The 23,172-nt window shown below is 41.4% G+C and overlaps 1 protein-coding gene across 4 annotated transcripts in view; it reads right to left on the bottom strand.

Moving 5' to 3' along the window:
* Window positions 1-1,477: 1,477 nt before the first annotated feature.
* Window positions 1,478-23,172, bottom strand: part of GALNTL6 (polypeptide N-acetylgalactosaminyltransferase like 6) — a 1,233,774-nt gene continuing 1,212,079 nt past the window's right edge. For 2 of the 4 annotated variants that reach the window (XM_016952513.4, XM_016952512.4), the window contains exons 11-12: window positions 22,202-22,351; window positions 2,626-3,101 (exon numbers count right to left, since the gene is read on the bottom strand). In XM_016952513.4, coding sequence (XP_016808002.1) covers window positions 2,934-3,101; window positions 22,202-22,351 — 318 coding nt within the window. In that variant the 3' untranslated portion in view covers window positions 2,626-2,933. Of the gene's footprint in view, window positions 3,102-22,201; window positions 22,352-23,172 lie in introns of all 4 variants that reach the window. The other 2 variants (XM_001155128.8, XM_009448577.5) reach the window with 2 other exon arrangements.

Below are 23,172 nucleotides of genomic sequence, written 5' to 3'. Positions count from 1 at the left end.
TGGGATCTAACTAAACTAAAGAGCTTCTGCACAGCAAAATGAACTATCATCAGAGTGAACAGGCAACCTACAGAATGGGAGAACATTTTTGCAATCTATCTATCTGACAAAGGGCTAATATCCAGAATCTACAAAGAACTTAAACAAATTTACAACAAAAAAATGACCCCATCAAAAAGTGGGCAAAGGATATGAACAGACAACTCTCAAAAGGAGACATTTATGCAGCCAACAAACATATGAAAAAAAGCTCATCATCACTGGTCATTAGAGAAATGCAAATCAAAACCACAATGAGATAACATCTCACACCAGTTAGAATGGCGATCATTAAAAAGTCAGGAAACAACAGATGCTGGAGAGGATGTGGAGAAATAAGAACAATTTTACACTGGTGGTGGGAGTGTAAATTAGTTCAACCATTGTGGAAGACAGTGTGGCGTTTCCCCAAGGATCTAGAACTGGAAATACCATTTGACCCAGCAATTCCATTACTGGGTATATACCCAAAGGATTAGAAATCATTCTACTATAAAGACACATGCACACATACTTTTATTGCAGCACTGTTGGCAATAGCAAAGACTTGGAACCAATCCAAATGCCCATCAATGATAGACTGGATAAAGAAAATGTGGCACATATACACCATGGAATACTATGCAGCCATAAAAAAGGATGAGTTCATGTCCTTTGCAGGGACATGGATGAAGCTGGAAACCATCATTCTCAGCAAACTAACACAGGAACAGAAAACCAAACACCACATATTCTCACTCATAAGTGGGAGCTGAACAATGAGAACACATGGACACAGGGAGGGGAACATCATACACTGAGGGAACATCACACACTGGGGTCTGTCAGTGGATGGGGGACTAGGGGAAGGAAAGCATTAGGAGAAGTACCTAATGTAGATGAGGGGTTGATGGGTGCAGCAAACTACCATGGCATGTGTATACTTATGTAACAAACCTGCACATTCTCCACATGTATCCCAGAACTTAAAGTATAATCAAAAAGAAAAAGAAAAAAAAATAGCTCTTCAAAAGAATGCTTGAAAAATCAGTAAAGATAATGAAATAACTCTTCCCCAACTATAGCCTGGTTGTTTAACTAGACATTTTCATTAAGTTTCAGGGAGATAAAAAATCATGAACATGTATAAGAAGAGGCTTCATGTACTGTATTAAAGTTTCTGAGTGTGAATATTACTTTAGTGGGCATCCCCAGGGAGGCATAGTATTCTCATCTAGTGACCGAAAATCTCAAGTTAAATCACAGTAATATCCAGAACCAGCTTGGGTAAGAGTGAGGCAACACAGTACAAGATAAAAAACACAGGAATAGGGCTCAGAAGACATCAGCCTTGCCAGGAGTTGGGCCTTTCTGGGCTTTTGTGATTCATCTGAAGAAGTAAAGGGACTGGATCCTAGGAGTCCTCCCAGTTCTAAAATTTAATGCTCTAGATCCAAGATGTTATATAAATTTTTATTAACAGGAAAACCAACTTCAAACAAAAAACAAAAAGAAAGCAAAGTTAAAACATTTTTATACCAAAAAAACTTGAGAGATGTATAATAAACATGATTCTTTTTTCCCAAGAACCACCTTGATACCTGTATTTTCTTCCCCCAACGTGATATTATTGAACAGTAAAAAATTGCTTTGAGGATTAAGTGTTCCATTTAGTTTTCGGAGCATTCCTTTCTTCATCCCCGAAATATTGTCCCATTAACAGAAAATGGTGTCAGAAACACTTTATTAATGGTAATTCCTTTTATGAGCTTCCAAATAAAAGAACATCATTAATTCAACACTACAAAAAAACAACAATAAGAAAAAAATTAAAAACAAAAGCAAAACCCAAACAAATGAACAAATAAAACGACTTCTAAGCTCCCACCACTGACTAAACAGAATTGAAGTGAACTAAGCCATTTTCACATATCACTTGGAGTGTAGATTTATTTGGGTTTAAGAATCTCCTAAACAAATTACATCAACCTCACTCCATTTCCTTGCTTAATAAAAATTATGACTGGACAAATATCAGACTTTTAAGATTTTAAAAATAATAGAAAAGTAAAAATAGATTTCCCAGGGAAGTCCCTCTCCTAAATCTTATATGGTTTTGCTGCTTCTGTGAAATCTTTCTTTGGAGTAACTTGATAGCATAGATTTTTGCTTTTGCTTTTGTTTTTAACTGGATTCATAGAAGGGCACTGAATTAGAAATTCAGTGGATTCATGGAGCATGAACTTTCATAAATAAGAAACTTCGCTCTGAAAAAAAATGGCAAATATAAACGAAAGAATGGGAACACTGGATGTCCATTTCATTATGTAATTTAAGTCTTACATTAGATATTGCACCCTCATTTAAAAATAAAAATAAAAAAACAGAATAGTGTGAGCACTCTGAAATCATCTGCAGCACTTTTAAGGGTTAAACCTGCTGAACCCATTCTTAGAGAATGGCACCAAAGAGTACAGCTCACCCCTTAAGCTTGGCTAGTTCTAAACCTGTGATATCCTCAGGTTGTCAGAGCAGTCATGCACTCCATTTTCACCCCCCTCCCACCCAGTTAATAGGATCCATTCATAGCTACTCACTACTGCAGGATTTGACCTGAGAAATGCTAGGATTTATTAGCTCAGCAGTTGTTTTGAAAAGTCCCTAAATTATCTTTGCCCTTGGCCAGCAAGGGAACTGCTAGTCTCGAGTTCTCAGAAGCAGCTGGTGAGATTCTCAGCCAAGTTCTTCAGATGCAGGAAGTTCTTCAAAACAACCTACTTTGACATGGCATTTACAAATTTTTAAACCAGCCTTCCTGGATCGAGGAAATGTTATTCCTGACTCCTTCGACCCAGATGCTGGCTAAAATTTAATTTATAACCTGTAGGTAATCACTCTTTCTTCCTTTCTTCTTTCTAGGAGTTGGCATGGTGGTTAAATTTTTCTAAAACAGTCATATTAATGTGTTCAAAAATCCACTGCTGAGTCTCAGAGAGAGGGTCACATCTGGCCATGAAAATCTTCTTCTCTGCGGGGTTGCAATCCATGCAGCTGTTGCTCACAGGATGGAATAATGTTCTGTCCTGGAGGAGTGAGGAAGAAAAGAAAAGACTGTTGTAATACGTGGTGAATGGTTACAACCCAAAATATACAGAAGTAAGATATTTCTGTTTATATTTCAGTATATATTCATTGTGTAAATAGAACAGCTCCCAAATCAAACAATAGCAGGTGGAGTTGCCCATGTGGAATGCGAATTTGTAGGCTGTATTGGCACTATGTAGGGCCTACAAGCAGGTTCAATTAGAGACAATAAATGTATTTATTCATTCAATCATCCACTTCTTTTAAAAAAGCAATCCATTCATTTTCTGCTCTGTGGTGAGCTTTTTGCTATCTGCTTAGATTTTGAAAATAATAAGTATATGGGGTTGCTTGTCAAGCAGCCAATAATGTAGCTATCTGGGAAGAAACACATACACAAAAAATTGTATTTTAGTCCACAGTAAATAATACCCCCTGCTCACATGCACACACAATGACTAGAAGAGTCATAATTCCCTCACATTGAATCTCTAATGGGAAAGAGAAATACAAAAGAAAAAAAAAGCAGCAGTCAAAAGTGCTGGGTTCTCAGCTGCCCTTTTCAGAAGATGAATATGAGTTTGGGACAAGGGACACACAGGCAATAGCTGAATGTACAAATTCAAATTTGCTAGTTCTTGAGCTTCAGTCTCCTCTCAATCCCTTTATTGATATAATGCAGGTGTTCCAGTGCTGCCGTTCTCATTGCTTTCTGCAAAATGGAGGAGGCAACATTCATTTTAAAAAAGCCCCCAGGTACATGATGCAGATAACAGCCCAGTGAATGAAAATATACCACGAGGACAGAAAGTTTAAGTAGTGAGCAAGCTCATTATCTGAACAAGCTCTGTTAACACACACCCCCTTTTAATTGTGTTAAGTGGGGAAAAGGTAATGCTAAAAGAAAAATTTCCTAACTAGTAATAAATTTTACCTCTAATGTTGTCTATAATGCCAATAATACAAGAAAACATCCCCAAATCCCTGCTTATATTTTAAGATCAAGTAATGTTTTATTATTTAGTTTAGGGAAGGTTTACAGGCTCTGGTTACCTTTATCTGAGGAATACTAAACTTGCAATGCTTTTAGAATTAGGAGTTTCTCAGGCACCCTTTGTAAACATTTCTGGGTTGCTCCTGGATTTTAAGACTCCATCAACCAATATTTAATGTCCTTTTAGGATCCGGATGTTTGCATAGTTAAGCACTGCATGAAGGAAGAAAGAATAACGAAGGAGAAAGGCAACCTGCAGGCAATTTAGTTTGCCTGTTTCTATTTCCAGTGTAAACAAAGAGCTGTGCCTAATACAAAGGCTTGCTCTTCTCTTCTGCTCTCTTTATGAGTTTCCTGAGTTTATTGTGGATTTTACTTTCCTTACACAAAGAGGGCTCCTGAGATCTCCTTGCCATTTTCTTTCCATCTTACTTCATTAATTCCACCCGTGTCTGACCCCAGGGAAAGACTGAGAAACTCTCTCCTCCCTCTCCTCTGGGGTGGAGGAAGCAGCTTCCAGGAGGAAGGAGAATGCAGGCTGCAGCTCACTCCGCCAGCCCTTCTTTCTGAGGGTCCTAGATATTTGCTGTCCCAGATGCCCTCTCCCAGCCGCTGCTGTGGCTCCTCAGGCAGCAGTCTCCTTCGCTGTCTTCTCTCTTCTTCCCCAGCATCTCTCATGCTCATTCTCCCAGCCCCAACCAATAGTGAAGCTACATGGATCTAATACATTTAGGTCAGTTTTTCAAAGAGCACTCTTAAGCTGTTATAGTCATGAAAATTCTAGGTGACCTGCTACATTCTAATTCACTTTGTTCTATACACATGCACTTCTTGCCCCCTCTTCACTATCTGTATTTTTTCCTGTTGTTACCTTTATCAATAGCTCATGTGGGGCTGGGTACCGTGGCTGACGCCTGTGATTCCAGCACTTTGGGAGGCCATGGCGGGCAGATCACATGAGGCCAGGAATTCGAGACCAGTCTGGCCAACATGGTGAAACCCCGTCTCTAATAAAAATATAAAAATTAGCCAGGCGTGGTGGTGCACATCTGTAAATCCAGCTACGTGGGAGGCGGAGGCAGGAGAATCGCTTGAACCCAGGAGGCGGAGGTTGCAGTGAGCCGAGATCAGGCCACTGCACTCCAGCCTGGGAGACAGAGCAAGACTCTTGTCTCAAAAAAAAAAAAAAAAAAAAATGCTCATGTGGACCCTCCAGATGAGCACAATTTCCCCCTCAAAACACATAACTTCATGAGAGTTAAGAAATGAGAAAAGGAGTAGGACATGTTTCTATTCTCTTTTCTTCCCTAGCTTGTGTACCTCAGTATGCATGCAAATGCCAAACCAGACTTTCTGAACATTTTATTTTTTTGAACATTATTTTCTGAGCCATCAACTGATCATATTTTTCCAAATCCCATATTGGAACACATGCTCTGAGAAATACAGGTGTACTCCTGGGCTGAACCAAGTCGGGTATGCAAATATACCACTACCCTGAACCATCCAGAATGTTTTCTGTTCTTGTACTTCATGTTCTCATAAAAGTTGAAAAGTTGGATTCCCTTCATCTGTCTATGTCTGAGAAGCTTCATCAGTAAAATGAGGTGGGGGGGATTAGATAAATCTCTGGAGCCTCTCCTAGTCATAAAATTGAATGAGCATTTTATTCCAAAGGTCACTCGTGACAGAGACAAATGACGAGGTGTCAAACTAGAGACCATCCACAGTGATCAGTAGATCCACAGACTAATTGTTCCCTGGTTGGAGACACAGCTCTGCTCACCCTTGTCTTGGGAGTGCTCAGCAAGTCCCGGAGGTGAAGCTTCTCAAAGCACCCTCTGCCTTGCCCATAGCAAGCATTTTCCACTTTTGACCTTGGGGCTAAGCTACATCATTGCCATCTTTACGTTTCTACTCAGCTGAGCTTGTGAATCACTAATTGTCTTTCCTGGTGCTTTTCCTGGTTGGACTTAAGTCAGTGGATCAAGTAATTGTCTTTTGAATGTGGTCTTTGGTTCTATGACAGCCTTTCCCTCCTCTGTCCTTCACCTCAGTGGTCACAGCATTGATGGCTGTAACAGAACTGAACACAGTTTTTTTTGTGGAATAGACTTCTGAGTGTTTCGGCAAGTCTGCTGTTCTAAAACAACCCTCCCTAAAGGACGATAGAAGATGTCCTTTCTGTGCTTTTAACTAGATTGTTCTTTGTCCAGTCCTGGAGGATGGCACGGCCTGTGCTCTGGCTATTCACAGTGTAATCCAGCAGTGCATTTCCCTTTACTCCTCCCACTTTTCCTGGATGCCTACTCCATCTATTTTTGTGTTTTTCTGTTTGTTTTGGTTTTGTTTTGTTTTGCCTGAGAAAATTAGAAATCCTTGAGAGGAAATGCAAAAGTTTGAATCCAGGACTACTTCCTAATCAATGCTCAATGCCAGTCGATCGGTCCACCCTTGGCAAGTGTAGGTGTGCCTTTCCAGGTAGCTCATTGAAAGGGGCACTTCTTTGTAGCAGGCCCGTGGACTTGATTGGCATGTGTGTGACACTTTGTGGCACTCATGGGTTTGTGCTAGACTTTATTAGGTTCCATAGTCTTGTAGGCTCTGAACTCTAAAAGAATGTGTGAGTTACAGAAAAGATTCCACACTGGTCATAAAAGAACCAAATGCTAAAGATGCAAAGATAGTAAAATAGATATATGAGTCCATTATATATAGGAAGGTGATTCCAAGAATGAAACTACCACATAGGGGGCGGAGAGACAACAGTCATGGGGAAAGTACTTGGATTTGTGGCGTAGGGGATTTATCAAATTTCAGTCCTGCTATGTAATCTTGGACAACTTGTTTAATTTTCTGAACCTCAGGTTACTTATCTGTAACATGTAAATGACAGTATGCCTCACATATTTATTTTGAGGATAAAAAGAGTTAATAGATATAAAATCACTGGCATAGTGTCCTGCCTATAAGTAAATAACTAAGTAATAGTGATTCCTCCCTCCCTTTCCACTACTTTGTTTTCAGTCAGGGAGCATCCCTAGTTCTAAAAATCAGAATGTACCAACCATCTGGTCTGAGACCAGCTATTCGACACCAAATTGTGTTTTCTGAAGTCCTGGCAAAATAGAATTTTCAAAAGTTAGCCTCTGCCTCAACTGGTTATCTAAATTGATGCAATAGTACCTCCCATTTTAACCAAAAGGATTTATGGAGAGAAGGTATCTATGGCTCTGAAACGAGCTCTTCTGTGCAGTTATGATCAGATCTTGTATCTGATCTATGTGTTTAGGTCCTTTGCCTAGAAGATAACATTAATCACATCAGTTGAGTTTGACAAATATTTATGAAGTGACTTTTATTTTCTGGTGTGTATGAGGAGAGAGCATGGAAAGATAACCTAAGAGGCATCATCTGACCCACGACATAGGGGAGACCAATAGGTAAACAAGAAATGTTTGTAGTAGGCCAGGCGCGGTGGCTCATGCCTGTAATCCCAGCACTTTGGGAGGCCAAGGCGGGCGGATCACCTGAGGTCAGGAGTTCGAGACCAGCCTGAGCAACATGGGGAAATCCCGTCTGTACTAAAAATACAAAATTAGCTGGGCCTGGTGGTACATGCCTGTAATCCCAACTACTCGGGAGGCTGAAGCAGGACAATTGCTTGAACCTGGGAGGCGGAGGTTGCGGTGAGCCGAGATTGCGCCATTGCACTCCAGCCCAGGCAACAAGAGCGAAACTGCAACTCAAAAAAAAAAAAAAAAAAGAGCATGGCACATGTATACATATGTAACAAACCTGCATGTTGTGCACATGTACCCTAGAACTTAAAGTATAATAAAAAAAAAAAGAAATGTTTGTAGTAAAAAAGTGTCAATGAGATTGTAGATGAGGGTGAGTAGGATATGAATTAGGTTGTTCTAGATTTAAGGAAGAACATATGAAAAAATATATAAAATAATATGTATACTTATGCATTCAATTTATTCAACAAAAAATATATTGGGCACCTGCTATTTGCCAGGCACTATTTTAGGAGCTTGGAATATAAACTTAAAGAGACAAAAATCCCTGCCCTCCTGGAGCTTCTTTTCCAGAGGTAGGGGTGAGGTTGGGGCAGTGGGGGCACAGACAATGAGCAATGAACATAGTATGTAAACACATAGCCTGTTCAGAGGTGACTTGAAAAAAATCAAGGCGGTCAGAAGGACCTGGAGTGCCAGGGGTGGGGCCAGTGTGAACATTGAACTGAGTGGCCAGGGAAAATCTCACTGAGAAGGTAACATCTGAGGAGTCTCAAAGAAGGTAAGCTAATTAACCATGCAAAGAGTCTCAGACCTTCCCACCCAGAGGGAATGGTCAGGGTCTGGGCCCTAAGCAGCTGTGCACCCTGGTGGTTAGAGAACAATGAGGAAGCCAGAGTGAGGAGATGTTGTCAGAGGTGATGGAGGTTGGGTCTTGTGCCACAGACCAGCAAGTCCTATGGTATAGCTGGAGCAAGGGGAAAACGTCCAGACGGGGATATCCAAGAGGTAGGCAGGGGCCACATCATGATGAGATGCTGGTACAGTGCTAAGGCTTGACTTCTCATGAAAGTATCTCGGAATGGTCATTGGGAGATTTGAACAAGAGTCACAGGGTCTATAGTTAGGGTGGCAGTGAGGAAGATGGAGGAGGGGTGGAAAGGCATTGGACTACAGTAAGAGAGAACCACCAGAGGCTACCGCAATGATTCAGATTTCAGCTGATGCAAAAACGAGACCAATGGGGATGAGTTGGGGGTGACCCAGGGAGTGATCTGAGAAGTGAAATGCATTGGGCATTCTGATTAATGAGATGTGGAGGTTGAGGTAGAGGGAGGAGGTGGATGTCTAGAGGAAAAGCTGTATTGAGGCAAGAAATGCAGAAAGAGAAACAGGATTGGTGTGGGAATGATAATGAGTTCAGTTTTAGGTATGACGAGTTGGAGATGCTTATGGGACATCAAAGTTTAGATGCCCAGTGAGCAGTTAGATATAGACTGGATCTCAGGGTAGCTCCTCTGTGTCAAGTTGGGAGACTCGAGTTACCCCCTCCTATCAATTTCCATGTAAGTAGAAAGATTCATTTTAAGAGTATACATTGGAAGAGGATGTTTCTGTAAGAGAGAACTCCTTCCTGTTCAAAGCCTTTTGTGTCTAATATGGCTATGAGGGAATGAAGGCTTGGAATTAAGAAACCAGTTTTAATCCTAGTTTTATCTCTGACAATAACCTTTTGTGGTCACTTAGTTTGTCAGTGATTCAGGGTTTCCATCTGTAAAGTGAATGGAGTGGGCAGGAGGGGAGTGGGATGAGATAGGGAATTAAAAGATCTGCTCTCCCACCTCTTAGGGTTGTGCAGAAGAACAAGGTTGATATTTGACTATCCTTTGAGCCATCTGGAAGAAGGACAAATCAAGGAGGCTTTTTCTGCCTATTTTTACTGTTGGCATCTGAGAGAACGCAAATAACACCTTGATAGGCATAAAAGGGACAAAGCAGTCTTTTTGTCTACCCTTTTCCATTTTTTTTTTTTTTTTTTGACAGCTAGAATTCCTCACTGGAGGAGAAAATTGGTCTTCCTGCATCAGTGGTTAATTTGGCCAATCAGAAATAATGTTTCTTGGCTGGGCACAGTGGCTCATGCCTGTAATCCCAGCACCTTGGGAGGCCGAGGCAGGTGGAACTCCTGAGGTCCAGGAGTTTGAGACCAGACTGGCCAACATAGTGAAACCCCATCTCTACTAAAAAACACTAAAGTTAGCTGGGCATGGTGGCGCATGCCTGTAATCCCAGCTACTTGGGAAGCTGAGGCACCAGAACCACTTGAACCCAGGAGGAGGAGGTTGCAGTGAGCTGAGATCACGCCACTGCACTCTAGCCTGGGCGACAGAGCGAGACTCCATCTCAAAAAAAAAAAGAAAAGAAATAATGTTTCTTAATGCCCTGACAGAGCCCCTTGGTGTGTGTGCTGAGACGGTGCTGGCTACAGCAAACCTTCAAACCCTCCTTCTGCTCTTCTCACCAGCATTTTTGGGCTGTGGTCCAGTGATATGCACAATCTATCCTCAATTCTCCTGAGAGCAGCCAGGATCATGAAAAAAAAAAAAAATCAATCCTGATGTGTTAGATGCCTGCTCTGCAATCCATTCAAACACTTCACACTCTCTTAGCTAAATTCTTAGCATGACCTACAAGGTCTTGTGTAGTCCTGCTTCTACAGATGTCTGGCCTTTTTTATATTTTTGAGACAGGGTCTCACTTTGTTGCCCAGGCTGAAGCACAGTGGCGCCACCTTGGCTCACTGCAGCCTCGACATCCCAGGCTCAAACAATCGTTTCCTCTCAGCCTGAGTAGCTGGGACCACATGCGTGCTGCCACCACACACAGCTAATTTTTGTATTTTTTTTGTAGAGATGGGGTTTTGCCATGTTGCCCAGGCTGGGATGTCTGACCGTATATAACTTTTTTTTTTTTTTTTTGAGACGGAGTCTCGCTCTGTCGCCGAGGCTGGAGTGCAGTGGCACGATCTCGGCTCACTGCAAGCTCCGCCTCCTGGGTTCACGCCATTCTCCTGCCTCAGCCTCCCGAGTAGCTGGGACTACAGTCATCCGCCACCACGCCCGGCTAATTCTTTTTGTATTTTTAGTAGAGACGGGGTTTCACCGTGTTAGCCAGGATGGTCTTGATCTCCTGACCTCGTGATCCACCCGCCTCGGCCTCCCAAAGTGCTGGGATTACAGGCGTGAGCCACAGCGCCCAGCCCTTGTATTACTTTTAATGGTAAAAACTGCAATGACTTTTGCACCAACCTAATAGTTCATTTTCTGTTGCACGTATGCATTTCAACTGGCTTCTTTCTGTTCTGAGAAAACCAATATCTTGCTTATCTCAGGGCCTTGCACAAGTTGATCCGGATGTCTGTGGTCTTTTTCTCCATTACTTTCTTTACCTATCTAAAAAGGTAAAAGTCTCCATCTTTTCGGTCTCCATTTAGAAGTTAGTTTGTCAGAGAAGGCTTCTTCACCCTTCTGATCTGGATAGTGCCCAGTGTTTTGTGTTCTCCTATTATCCTGTACACTTCCTTTAAGTAGTATTTGTCTGCTTCCCCTCTGTACTGAAATCTCCATGAGTAGAATAAGCCCGTAAGTTTTGCACCTTGTTTCCGTCTATCCATATCTCTTTAGCTCCCCTCAGTAAACCTGCATGAAGTCATGTGAACATAATAGCTACTATTTGTCAAATGTGTATCTAGGCGTCAAGCAGTGCTAAGTATTCTACCCAGAGTTTCTCTCTCTCTCTCTTTTTTTTTCCCTACCTAAACCCACTTAAGCAACCTGAAGAGATAGTGAATGTGGACAAACAGGAAGCTAGATTCACTTATTCATTCATTCAGTGAATTTGAATTAAGTACCTATTATGTGCCACAGAGTGTTTTAGATGCTGGAAAGAGTGCACGAAAGAAAGCAGAGAAAAATTCCTGCTCTCATGAAATTGATATTCTAAGATTTAGCTATAACTAAATAGTTAAAATAGTACAGAAATGTACAGTGTAGAAATATGACTAGTTAGCCTATCTATTTCTGTATGCAAATCTATTTGGAGAGCGAAAATCAAATCAGAAGTTATCTTGCTGAATGCATGGTATAGTAGCGGCTAACATCAATTGAACTCTTGTTATGTGCTATGCTCTAGGTGCACTTAAATTTTTTTTTAATCATCAGAATAACCTGCTAAGGCACATACTAAAGTAGATAATAAAGGGAATTATTATTCCCATTTTATAAATGAAGAAACAGAAATTCATAGTAAGAAAGTTGCCCAAGGTCCCAAAGCCAGCATCCACAGTGGGGCCAGTGACTATTATGAGGCCCTGCAGGAGCCAGAGCCTGTGCTCTCTCTCTCTCTCTCTCTTTTCTTTTCTTGAGACAGGGTCTTGCTGGGTCACCCAGGCTGGAGTGCAGGAGTGCAGTGGCATGATTCACTGTAGCCTAGTCCTTCCAGGTTCATGTGATCCTCCTGCCTCAGCCTCCCAAATAGCTGGGACCACAGGTCTGTGCCACTATGCCCAGCTTTTGTTTTTTTTTCTTTTTTTTTGGTAGAGACAGGTTTTCACCATGTTGCCCATGCTGATCTTGAGCTCCTGGGCTCTAATGATCTGTCTTGGCCTCTCAAATGCCTCAGCCTCCCAAAATGCTAGGATTAGGGATGAAACATAACTCAGAGGTTAAGAACACAGACCGGACGCAGAGTCTTTGAGTTATTTTTCATCTCTTTTCTTGGCTGAGCCAACTACCAGTCCTGCTCCCACCCCGCACCTGCTTGGTAGGAAAGAATTGTCCTGATCAACAAACACTAATTTGATTTTTTCATAGTTCCTATTAACAAGATTCTTTTCTGTTTGACAGTCTAGATCTGGGCAGGCGTTCAGTTCACAAAGACTTTCTCTTTACGGAAGAGCCCCAGGAGAGTCGTAACAGAGCCTTTCTATTTCGGAGTGACCAGAGAATGGCAGTTAAGTATGTTAGGTAATCAGTAGGAATATTGCTAAGTTGAAATGGCAAAAGTTAGAAGGTCATAACAACCTAAGTGATTTCAGCTGGGTTAGACATACAGCTAAAAACAGGATGGGAAGATAGAATTAATTATTGAAAAGGCAGCTTCATTGCTGGGGCGAATGTATAGTCCTCCTGAGAGTTAGCCTAATTCTTCTTTGAAAAGGTAACTGAATTTTCAATTTGCACTGAAATTTTCTGCATAAGGATCACAACTTCTTAGGATAAAATGACATAAGTCCTCTGTTACCAAAAGGGGTATGTTGCAGACATTGGGCATCTGGTTTTCAGCAAGATGTTTGAAGAGTCCAATTTTGTTTTCTTATGGGCAAGCTGGAGAATGGTGGTCTAGAAGATAATTTTACATGAATTTTTATCTGGTTGAGTAACTTCCTCCAAATGATGCTCATTAATGGATTTTGTTACCTCTGCAGTATGATAGAGGGCTCAGTGCTTGACTTTGCACTGGGATCAACAATTTAGATGAAGGCATGAATGGATGCTGATCCAATCTGTGGATGGAACAAATTATAGTTGAATTGCTATTAAGTTGAATCAAAATGTTTAAATCCAGGTTGGGATAATTATAATAGGATAGAGTTTAATGGAAAAAAGTGGATAGCAACATAATGTAAAAGATGACCTGTACAGATATAAGATTGGAGAGATATGTCTGTTTAGCAAAGCAAGAAAAAAGACCGAGATTTTTTTTTCTCCAGTACTGAAAGCTCATTAAGAAGCTGAGTGTGTGAAGTTAAGGCAGGAAATCAATCAACTCAGGCTAAATTAACAGAAACATTGCTCACAGCAAAGCATGCTAGAAGCTCATAACAAAAGGTGCTAGAAACTTATTCTACTTTCTTTGTTGACAACATTCTTACAATATTGTGTTCTGGGAATCATGCTACTCTCTAAGACTATCTGCAGTACATTAGGGGTGAGTGTCCAGGAGATGGAGGTGGGTTCAAATTAAGTCATATGGAGAGCAGTGGCAGGAAATTGGGCCATTTAATTGGATTAAAAACCAGGCAGGTATTTGTTCAAATATTTGGGATCTGTCTTGAGTAAAATGAATTAAATATAATCTGTGTGGTAACCAAAGGCCAGGGAAGAGCTTTCTGGCGATTAGGACTGACCTGGGAGAGTGTGACTGCCCAACCTCTGACCACATGTCCAGGATTTTTTAGTGACTTCATTTATCAGAACCAGAGTTGAATTACATGACTTTTAAGTTAAACTTGTTATATACACTTTCCTTATTTTTTGGTCCCAAATCAATACCTGTCCAGAATTATTTAAAATAACAACCTCGAGCCCTTCTATCTGGCATCTTTGTGGACTGGTACATCCTCATTTTATGAACTGAGAGGCCAAAACCTGGCATATATCATAAGTTACAACAAATAGTCAAATGTAGGCAGATGCCAAAAATTCCACCCACTCACTTTTTAAATGAATGAGATTGTTACACTGTTATCAATTTAGCCTGGCAGGTGCCTTCTTACCTGTACTTCCTGTTTGATGCTATTTGCAAGTCCTTTATTATGAAAGTTAAATTATAAGAACCCCCAGAGAACAACTAAAGAAAGTAATTTTAAATCTTTTATTTTTGGTCGTTGGGAGGTTGCATATGTAGTTTTGAGACAAATAAATGTGTTAAGTTTTATCCAGCACAGGTTGGGGTTTATGAAGGCAGGGCTCATATCAATAATTGAACTAGTGGTTCTTTAAGCCAGTCAATGCATGCTTATTTAGGAACTTCATATATTAGGTATTAGGCAGGCCATATAGACATTTTTTAAAAAGTTCTTGCCCTCAGGTAATTGGTGGGGGTGAGGGGGCTAAGTATGTATAATATACAGTGTTTTAAGTAGAAAGAAGGAAACAAAATGCTATAGGAGTACAGAAAGAGGGGAAAATTCCAACTAGAGCAAAAGGGAGGAGTAGATTAAAGACAGAAAGTAAAAATTAGAGCTACAAAAGTGATTCTCCATCTGACTGTCTATTAGAATCTCTCGGGACCTTTCAAAGAATATCAATACCCAGGCTTCACCTTCTAGAGAGCCTCAGTCAGTCTATCCTCATGCGAGTACATTGCCTTAATAATACACCTTTGTAATGTTTTGATACCTGGTGCTTTTATAATGTTTTAGTACTTTTTTTTTCCTTCTTCAAGATTTTCTTAGCTATTCTTGTCCCTTACATTTTCCATGTAAATTTTGGAATCAGGTTATCAATTTCCACAAATAAGCCTCCTGAGATTTGTTTGGTTTTGCATTAAATGTTTGGATCATTTAAAAACTGACATCTTCACAATATTGAGACATAATCCTTGAACATGTTGGATCCCTCTATCGTTTTTAAGATTTTTCTTAGTGATGCTTTGTAGTTTTCTGCATAAAAGTCTTTCACATCTTTGCCGTGATTTATTCCTATTTTGTGCTTTTCACAGTGACCAAATGGAATCACTTTTAAACTTCATTTTCTATTTTTTGTTGCTAGTATATAAACAATTCATTTTCATCTTGGGCCTATGCTAAATGTATCTATTCATTTTTAAAGTACTTCAGCTGCATAATCTTTTGGGTTTTCTAAATACCCTAACATGACATCTACGAATGGACTGTTTTATTTCTTCCTAATTCTTATTCTTTTAAAGGTCTATATCTTGCCTGATTACACTGATTAGATATCCTATAAAAGGTTGAAAAACATGATTATAGTCAACATTCTATTTTATTCCCCATCTCTGGAGGAGAGCTTTAACATTTCACCACTAAGAGTGATGGTAGTTGTGGGTTTTTGGCTATACTTCCTATTAGATTAATTTATTTTATTAGCTTACTTTCTGTATGGCTAAGACTATTTAGTTACATGGTAAAAACCTGAGGATTTAACAATGGACCAATGTATATAAGACCTCTTGACTTACAATAAAAGCGTCACTTCAGTGCAGCGGGAAAAAATGGTCTTTTAAATAAATGGTGATTGATCAATAGCATGTCTCTATCAATATATATCTATATCTATTTCTATCTCTGTATATGAATCAACCCTTATCTTACATTATACATATAAAAATATTTCAGGGAGGGCTGGGCGCGGTGGCTCACGCCTGTAATTCCAGCACATTGGGAGGTAGAGGTGGGTGGATCACGAGGTCAGGAGTTCGAGACCAGCCTGGCCAACGTGGTGAAACCCCGTCTCTACTAAAAATACAAAAAGTAGCCGGGTGGCATGTGCCTGTAATCCTAGCTACTTGGGAGGCTGAGGAAGGAGACTCGCTTGAACCCGGGAGGTGGAGATTGCTGTGAGCCAAGATCACACCACTGCACTCCAGCTTGGCTGACAGAGCGAAAGTCCGTCTCAAAAAATTATATATATCTATATAGATATACAGATATATCAGGGAATTATAAACCGAAATGTAGAACATTAAGCAATAAAATTTCCAAAGATGACTTGGAAGACTAACTACATGAAGGCCAGGATTTCCTAAACAGAACACAAAACCCACGGATCATAAATAATAGCTTTCATTAAGACACTCCACTAAACAGAAAAAAGACAAGACACCAACAAGAATAAGATATTGCAATGCATACATCCAATGAGGCACTTATATATAGAAAAAATCCCTAAAAAGCTGTGTGAAAAAGCCAGACAGCCCATGTTTTGAAAATGGGCAAAAGACTCAAGTAGGTGCTGCACAAATAAGATATCCAAAATGGCTAACAAACATATCATTTTACAATCACAGAATAAAAAAGAAAAAGAAACTGACAATACCAAGTGTTGGTGAGGATGCAGAGCACCTGGATTCTTGGCAGTGCCTGTACCCTGAGCATGGCCCTTCAGGCCTTTCCATTTCAGTGCATGCTGGCCTGGATGTCACTGCATCTCTCTGCTTAAGGACTTTCTCCGGCCTTAAGAATGGTTCTGTCTGTAAGAGCAGCAGGCCAGAGGTATCAAGGGAGTTGGGGTATTTATACACCATTCCAGCCAATCTTTGGTCAGGAACCTGACCAAAAAATTGACTCCCTGATGTGTGTTCTATATGCCATTTCCAGAGATCTTCAGTAGGATTGAGTTCTAATTGCCTGCGGTGGTACTTGCTTGATAATGCACCCTTTATTGGCTCTGATATCTCCTCCATTTCACTTCCTCACTCCCTGTCAAGATTTTTTGGGGCTATATCCCAAATAAACCATGTGCATTAAAATTCTTACTTTAGGTTGTATATATGGGGAAACCCAAATTAAGACATATGCTATAATCTAATAAAATGTTTACTTAAAATGAAAATGGCATGGGAGATAGCTCTCAATTTTGGAGGGATAACAACTGTCAATATTGCCTAGGAGAGATTGCTTTAATGATGTGGTATATTAGGATATACCTTGCCATGATGATCAGTGTAAAAAGTGCATTGTCACCAACACAGATGGAAATCTTATGATCAGAAACTGTGCTAGAAGTTTTCCACAGTTTATCTCACTCAGTTATTATCATTATTATGTTGGTGAAGCAGTTGAAAGTCATAAAAGCAAAACAACTATTCAAGATCCCCTTACAATTTCAGGATGAATTGGGGTGTATTAAGCCTGAATAACTCTAAGGGCTGATGGTCGGCTGTTATGTTGGCCAGGTTGTGAAGGATCCAGATGAGTATTGAGAGGCTAAAGCACTCTATCTTCTACTCAATGAGAAACCAAATGAAGTCATGAAACAGAGGAATACCATGACCAGGTTTTGTGAAATCTCCCTCTGGCTTCAGGGTGGAAGATGGGGAAGGGGAAGGGGAAAGACAGGAAGCAGGGCAGCCCTTTAGGAAGCCATTACAATAATCCAGGGGTAAGATGTGAAGACTGAACCAGGCAGGGGCTGGCTATAGAAATGGCAAAGAGCAGGTGGATTTCAGAGTTATTGGCTGATGGGGGCGGGTGACAAGTTTTAGTGACCAATGACTGGGGATGGAAGTGGGTGACAAATCTTAGTGACCAATGAGGATTGAAGAAGAGGAAAGACAGTTTCCTGTTTGATGCTGGGTGAGGACAAATATTTTTACTGAGGTTCCCTCAACCATTCACTGTTCTTGTAACAGGGGTCCCCCTGGTGGTAAAAGAAAACCAGGAACAGGATTCCTCGTCCTGGGTGCCTGTTATTGTAGGAAACAGCTGTTCAACTGAGCATAGCCCCAGCATCATAGAATAAGGATGCTTTTCTCCTTTTGTGGTGGCAAAGAGCCACATCTAAAAATAACTAAAAGCGGAGTGAGAGTTGCTGAAACCAGGAAGCAAGGTCCGAAAACAACTTTCATCCACCCAAGCAAGGTGGCTTCTGGCCACCTTCTCTCTCCAAGATATCTCCATGTAGCTGGGAGGGAGGGGTTGGCTGGTATCAATGACACTGAATCCAAGGCACTGGGGAACTCTCCTAGGAAATATTGATCTTATTCCTTAAGAGCATGGCAGAGGAACTAGTAGAAACTTTAAAGCCAGATTCACCTGTGTTTGAATCCACATATCTGCTAGTATCAGTTTCTTCCTGTGTAAATTATACACAATAGTACCTAAGTGGTTATGAGGTTTGAGATAATGTGTGTAAAGCCACCAGCTCGATGCCTAAATTGGAGATGATGATGATGATGATGATGATGATGATGATGATGATGACTTTAGGAACTTAGGAGATGGCTCACACAGCCCTTTAGGCAATTAATAGAGGGCTCTGATTGACTCATGAATATGCTTATAAAAAGTGGGAGTTCCAGGCTGGGCACGGTGGCTTGTGCCTGTAATCCCAGCATTTTGGGTGGCTAAGGTGGGCGGATCCCCTGAGGTCAGGAGTTCGAGACCAGCCTGGTCAACATGGTGAAACCCTGTCTCTACTAAAAATACAAAATTAGCTGGGCATGGTGGTCATGCCTGTAGTCCCAGCTACTTGGGAGGCTGAGGCAAGAGAATCGCCTGAACCTGAGAAAGGAGGTTGCAGTGAGCCAAGATCACGCCATTGCACCCCAGCCTGGGCGACAAGAGCAAAACTCCGTCTCAAAAAACAAACAAAAACATCCAAAACTGCCAGAAGCCCCCAGAGCCACGTACTGCATCCAAATAGATAAGGTAACATGCCAGAGAGATTTCTCTTTGTGCTTTTTCTCTTTATGCTTTAGGCATAGCCCTTGGAAAAAACAAGAGGAATTTTCTAAAACAGGTGTGTCTGAATAGGCCTGAGTCATCCACCAAGATGTGATATTTCAGAAACTTTCCATTTTGAGCCTTTGCATGTTCCTGATTAAGTATAAATACCTTGCTTGCTGTATAAATACACATGGAGTGTAACCTTTTGCTAAGTAATGCAAGACCAACAACTACAAAAAGCTGAGAAGAGAGCCACAGCACAATTGAATCTAGTGGTTTCCTTTCACAAATCCCTTAGGATCCTGGCAAGGTTTAGTATTAAAGCTCATAAGAGTTTCCCCTTGAAACCACTGCAGCCTGTTTTTTTCCTCTCCAGGAGCTCTGTGTATTAGTTGGTCTTATCCATCTGTAAGCTTTTGTAAGCTCCCTAATAAAAACAATTGCATTTTCTTGGCTTAATTGCATATTATTGAGTGGTTGGTGTGTCATGCTATAAATGTACAGTAATAAGAAATGTTCTGTTCATTAGGAACCACCAACATACTAAGCAAATGGCCAGTCAGCTATTTTATCGATGTGTGCAGAAAGTAACTCTTTAGATGTCAGAATATAATCATTAATAAAAACCTTACTTTATTGTACCACACACAGGCTGTATCATGTTGAATAGCAAAATAGTTTGATAAGATGAATCATTTATTATACATTTCATAAAGAAAACGGTGAGGTTTTACTATTGCAGTGATATTCCCCCAGCTTTATTTTTATCAGATACCATCTTCTGAGCTCCTTTCATTCTAGATTGTTTTGTAGAAGGATATAACAACTGAATTTTTTTGTTTTTTTTTTGAGATGGAGTTTCGCTCTTGTCACCCAGGCTGGAGTGCAGTGCAATGGTGTGATCTTGGCTCACTGCAACTTCTGCCTCCCAGGATCAGGCAATTCTCCTGCCTCAGCCTCCCGAGTAGCTGGGACTATAGGCATGCACCAACATGCCTGGCTAATTTTGTATTTTTTAGTCCAGATGGGGTTTCGCCATGTTGGCCAGGCTTGTCTTGAACTCCTGACCTCAGGTGATCTGCCCGCCTCTCCTCCCAAAGTGTTGGGATGACAAGCGTGAGCTACTGTGCTCGGCTCAACTGATGTTTTGTAATTTTGCTAGACACAGCCACAACCTGCCAGGTGTTTGGGTGGGGGTGGGATGCAGAATAAACTTATACAAACAAGTCCACCTTTGGATGAGTATAGTTTTAGGAGCTCATCTCTAAGAGGTGGAAACCAGAATGCTTATTAAGTAAGGCAACAAGTAACATAACCAGTCCTCCCTCTCCCCACACTGACTCTCCACCACTTCTCTCCTTTAGCTTTCTGTAATGTGGGGGGACACTGACCTTGCCTCAGCCACAGGATGGCCAAGTTCATGAATAAAGTGGGGGATATTCCATTTTCCTTATAGCCTGAGGCAAGGCCGGCCTCAGAGTGTGAAAAAGCAAACAGAAGGCATCTTATGCCTGGCTGAGAAGGCCCCAGCAGGTCCATGGATTTGAGGGGGCAGAATGGAGCTTATGGTGTAATTGCTAATTGACAGCCAAGTTCTATCCCCAAAAGCAAAGAATTTGAAAAGCAATTTTGTAAAGTATTCTAAAAAGTTGTCAAAAGGAAACAATAAAAATATTTTCAAACAATAACTTAATTGCTCTTTATTTTATTAACTAAATAAAATGTGACTTTATACATGTTTTTGAATTTTTCCTACCATTCACTGTTAACTTTATAATTTCTGAAACTTTTAAATTCCCCAAGTAAATTCTTCTTTGCTACATTTGGGCAGGATTTTGGTGAAAATGTAAATGGGTCACTTTGTGTATAAGGATTGCAGCAATTATATCTACATAGATGTATAAATATTTGTGTAAACATCATTGTCTTAACCCAGACAGGTCCCAAGCAAGTGAGCCTGAGATACATAAAAAATGAATGGATGCCACAATCTGTGTGTATGTGTGTTGTGAATGGTGATGTTAAAAATTATGTATGCATGGTTTTGCTTATTGGATATGTGGTTCCTCCTTTTGGGAGTGTTCTGAGTTAAACCTAGACCCATCCCTTGTTCTGGCTCAAAGCCATTTTTCAATCATAACTGATTGTGATGGCCACACATATAACAAGCGAAGCCAAAAGCTTGCCCCTTTCTACACACACGATTTTTCCCTTCACCTTTGCTGGTGATCTCTGGATGTGTGAGCCAAATATGTGTATGTATGACTAGGTAAAACTTTAACTCAAAACTTCCTTCCATCCTTCCTTCCTCCCTCCCTCCCTCCCTCCCTCTCTCCCTTCCTGCCTTCCTGCCTTCTCTCTCTCTTTTCCTTCCTTCCTTCTTTCCTTCCTTCCTTCTTTCCTTCCTTCCTTCCTTCTTTCCTTCCTTCCTTCCTTCCTTCTTTCCTTCCTTCCTTCCTTCCTTCTTTCCTTCCTTCCTTCCTTCTTTCCTTCCTTCCTTCTTTCCTTCCCTCCTTCCTTCCTTCCTTCCTTCCTTCCTTCTTTCCTTCCTTCCTTCTTTCCTTCCTTCCTTCTTTCCTTCCTTCCTTCCTTCTTTCCTTCCTTCCTTCTTTCCTTCCTTCTTTCCTTCCTTCCTTCCTTCCTTCTTTCCTTCCTTCCTTCTTTCCTTCCTTCCTTCCTTCTTTCCTTCCTTCCTTCCTTCTTTCCTTCCTTCCTTCCTTCCTTCCTTCTTTCCTTCCTTCCTTCTTTCCTTCCTTCCTTCCTTCTTTCCTTCCTTCCTTCTTTCCTTCCTTCCTTCTTTCCTTCCTTCCTTCTTTCCTTCTTTCCTTCCTTCCTCCCTCCCTCCCTCCCTCCCTCTCTCCCTTCCTGCCTTCCTGCCTTCTCTCTCTCTTTTCCTTCCTTCTTTCCTTCCTTCCTTCCTTCTTTCCTTCCTTCCTTCCTTCTTTCCTTCCTTCCTTCTTTCCTTCCTTCCTTCCTTCCTTCCTTCTTTCCTTCCTTCCTTTTCTCTCTCTCTCTTTCTTTTCTTAACAGAGTCTTGCCCTGTCACCCAGGCTGGAGTGTAGTGGCACGATCTTGGCTCACTGCAATCTCCCCCTCCCATGCTCAAGTGATTCTCTTGCCTCAGCCTCCTGAGTAGCTGGGATTACAGGCACCCATCACTACGCCTGACTTTTTTTTGTATTTTCAGTAGAGACGGGGTTTCGCTATGTTGGTCAGGCTGGTCTCAAACTCCAACCTCAGGTGATCTGCCCACCTCGACCTCCCAGAGTGCCAGGATTACAGGTGTGAGTGACTGCGCCAGGCCTAAAACGGTGTGTTTTCAAAGAAAACTGAGTAAGAATAACTTAAACCACAGTAATTTGAGAATGACCACAGTGGACTGACTCTTACCTTCCGGTATCCCCAGAGCTGGTTCCCCTTCATGCCATGACAGTCATAGAGTGTAACGGGGCTGTTGTGTGAGATCGCATCAAAGCAGAATTTCCGGGTATGCAGTGGCTCACCAGGTCGAATATCTTCTCTCCATCCAAAGGTAAAAAGCTAGCAAAGCAACAGTAGCAGAAAAGCTGCAGTGAGTTTGTTTTGGAGAGAAGATGCAAGGGCGGGGGAAGGTATGTCTTTTAGCAATGTAGAACTCCTGCTTTGTGATCTGCCAAAAAGATCTAAGTCTCAGCCTAACAGAGGTGTTGGAAAAGGCACGTGTCATAAAGTGCTGTAGCAGTAACAGCTGCACTTTTGGTCCAGGCTGCCAAAAAACACAAATGAAGAGTTTCCAATCAGGTACCAGAGAAAATACAGAGGGTGGTAGAAAAAGAGATGCAGGGAGGGGCATGGAAGAAGGAGATTGAAGGAGAACGAGTAAGAGGACAGAGGGAGGAAAGATAGAGGGGAGAGGGATGAGGGTCAGAGAAAGAAATAAAGTCTTTTTTTGTTTGTTTGTTTTGAGACAGAGTCTCACCCTGTCTCCCAGGCTGGAGTGCAGTGGTGCAATCTCGGCTCACTGCATCCTCCACCTCCCAGGTTCAAGCGATTCTCCTGCCTCAGCCCCCCGAGTAGCTGGGATTACAGGCGCACGCCACCACACCCGGCTAATTTTTGTATTTTTAGTAGAGACGGGGTTTCACCATGTTGGCCAGGCTAGTCTCAAACTCCTGACCTCAGGTGATTTGCCCGCCTTGGCTTCCCAAAGTGCTGGGATTACAGGCGTGAGCCACTGTGCCTGGCCAGAAAGTCCTTAATAACACTCTACGGTCTTTATTTAGCTAAAGTGTTACTGGAACAAATCCTACACAGTTTGCCCAAATTTGCAGATTAGCTAAAGAGACAAGGAGTAGAGATGAGCCGAACTGATGCTAGCACCT

The sequence above is a fragment of the Pan troglodytes genome, chromosome 3, assembly GCF_028858775.2.
Source record: "Pan troglodytes isolate AG18354 chromosome 3, NHGRI_mPanTro3-v2.0_pri, whole genome shotgun sequence".
NCBI lineage: Eukaryota > Metazoa > Chordata > Mammalia > Primates > Hominidae > Pan > Pan troglodytes.
This window is presented reverse-complemented; position numbering and strand designations above follow the sequence as displayed.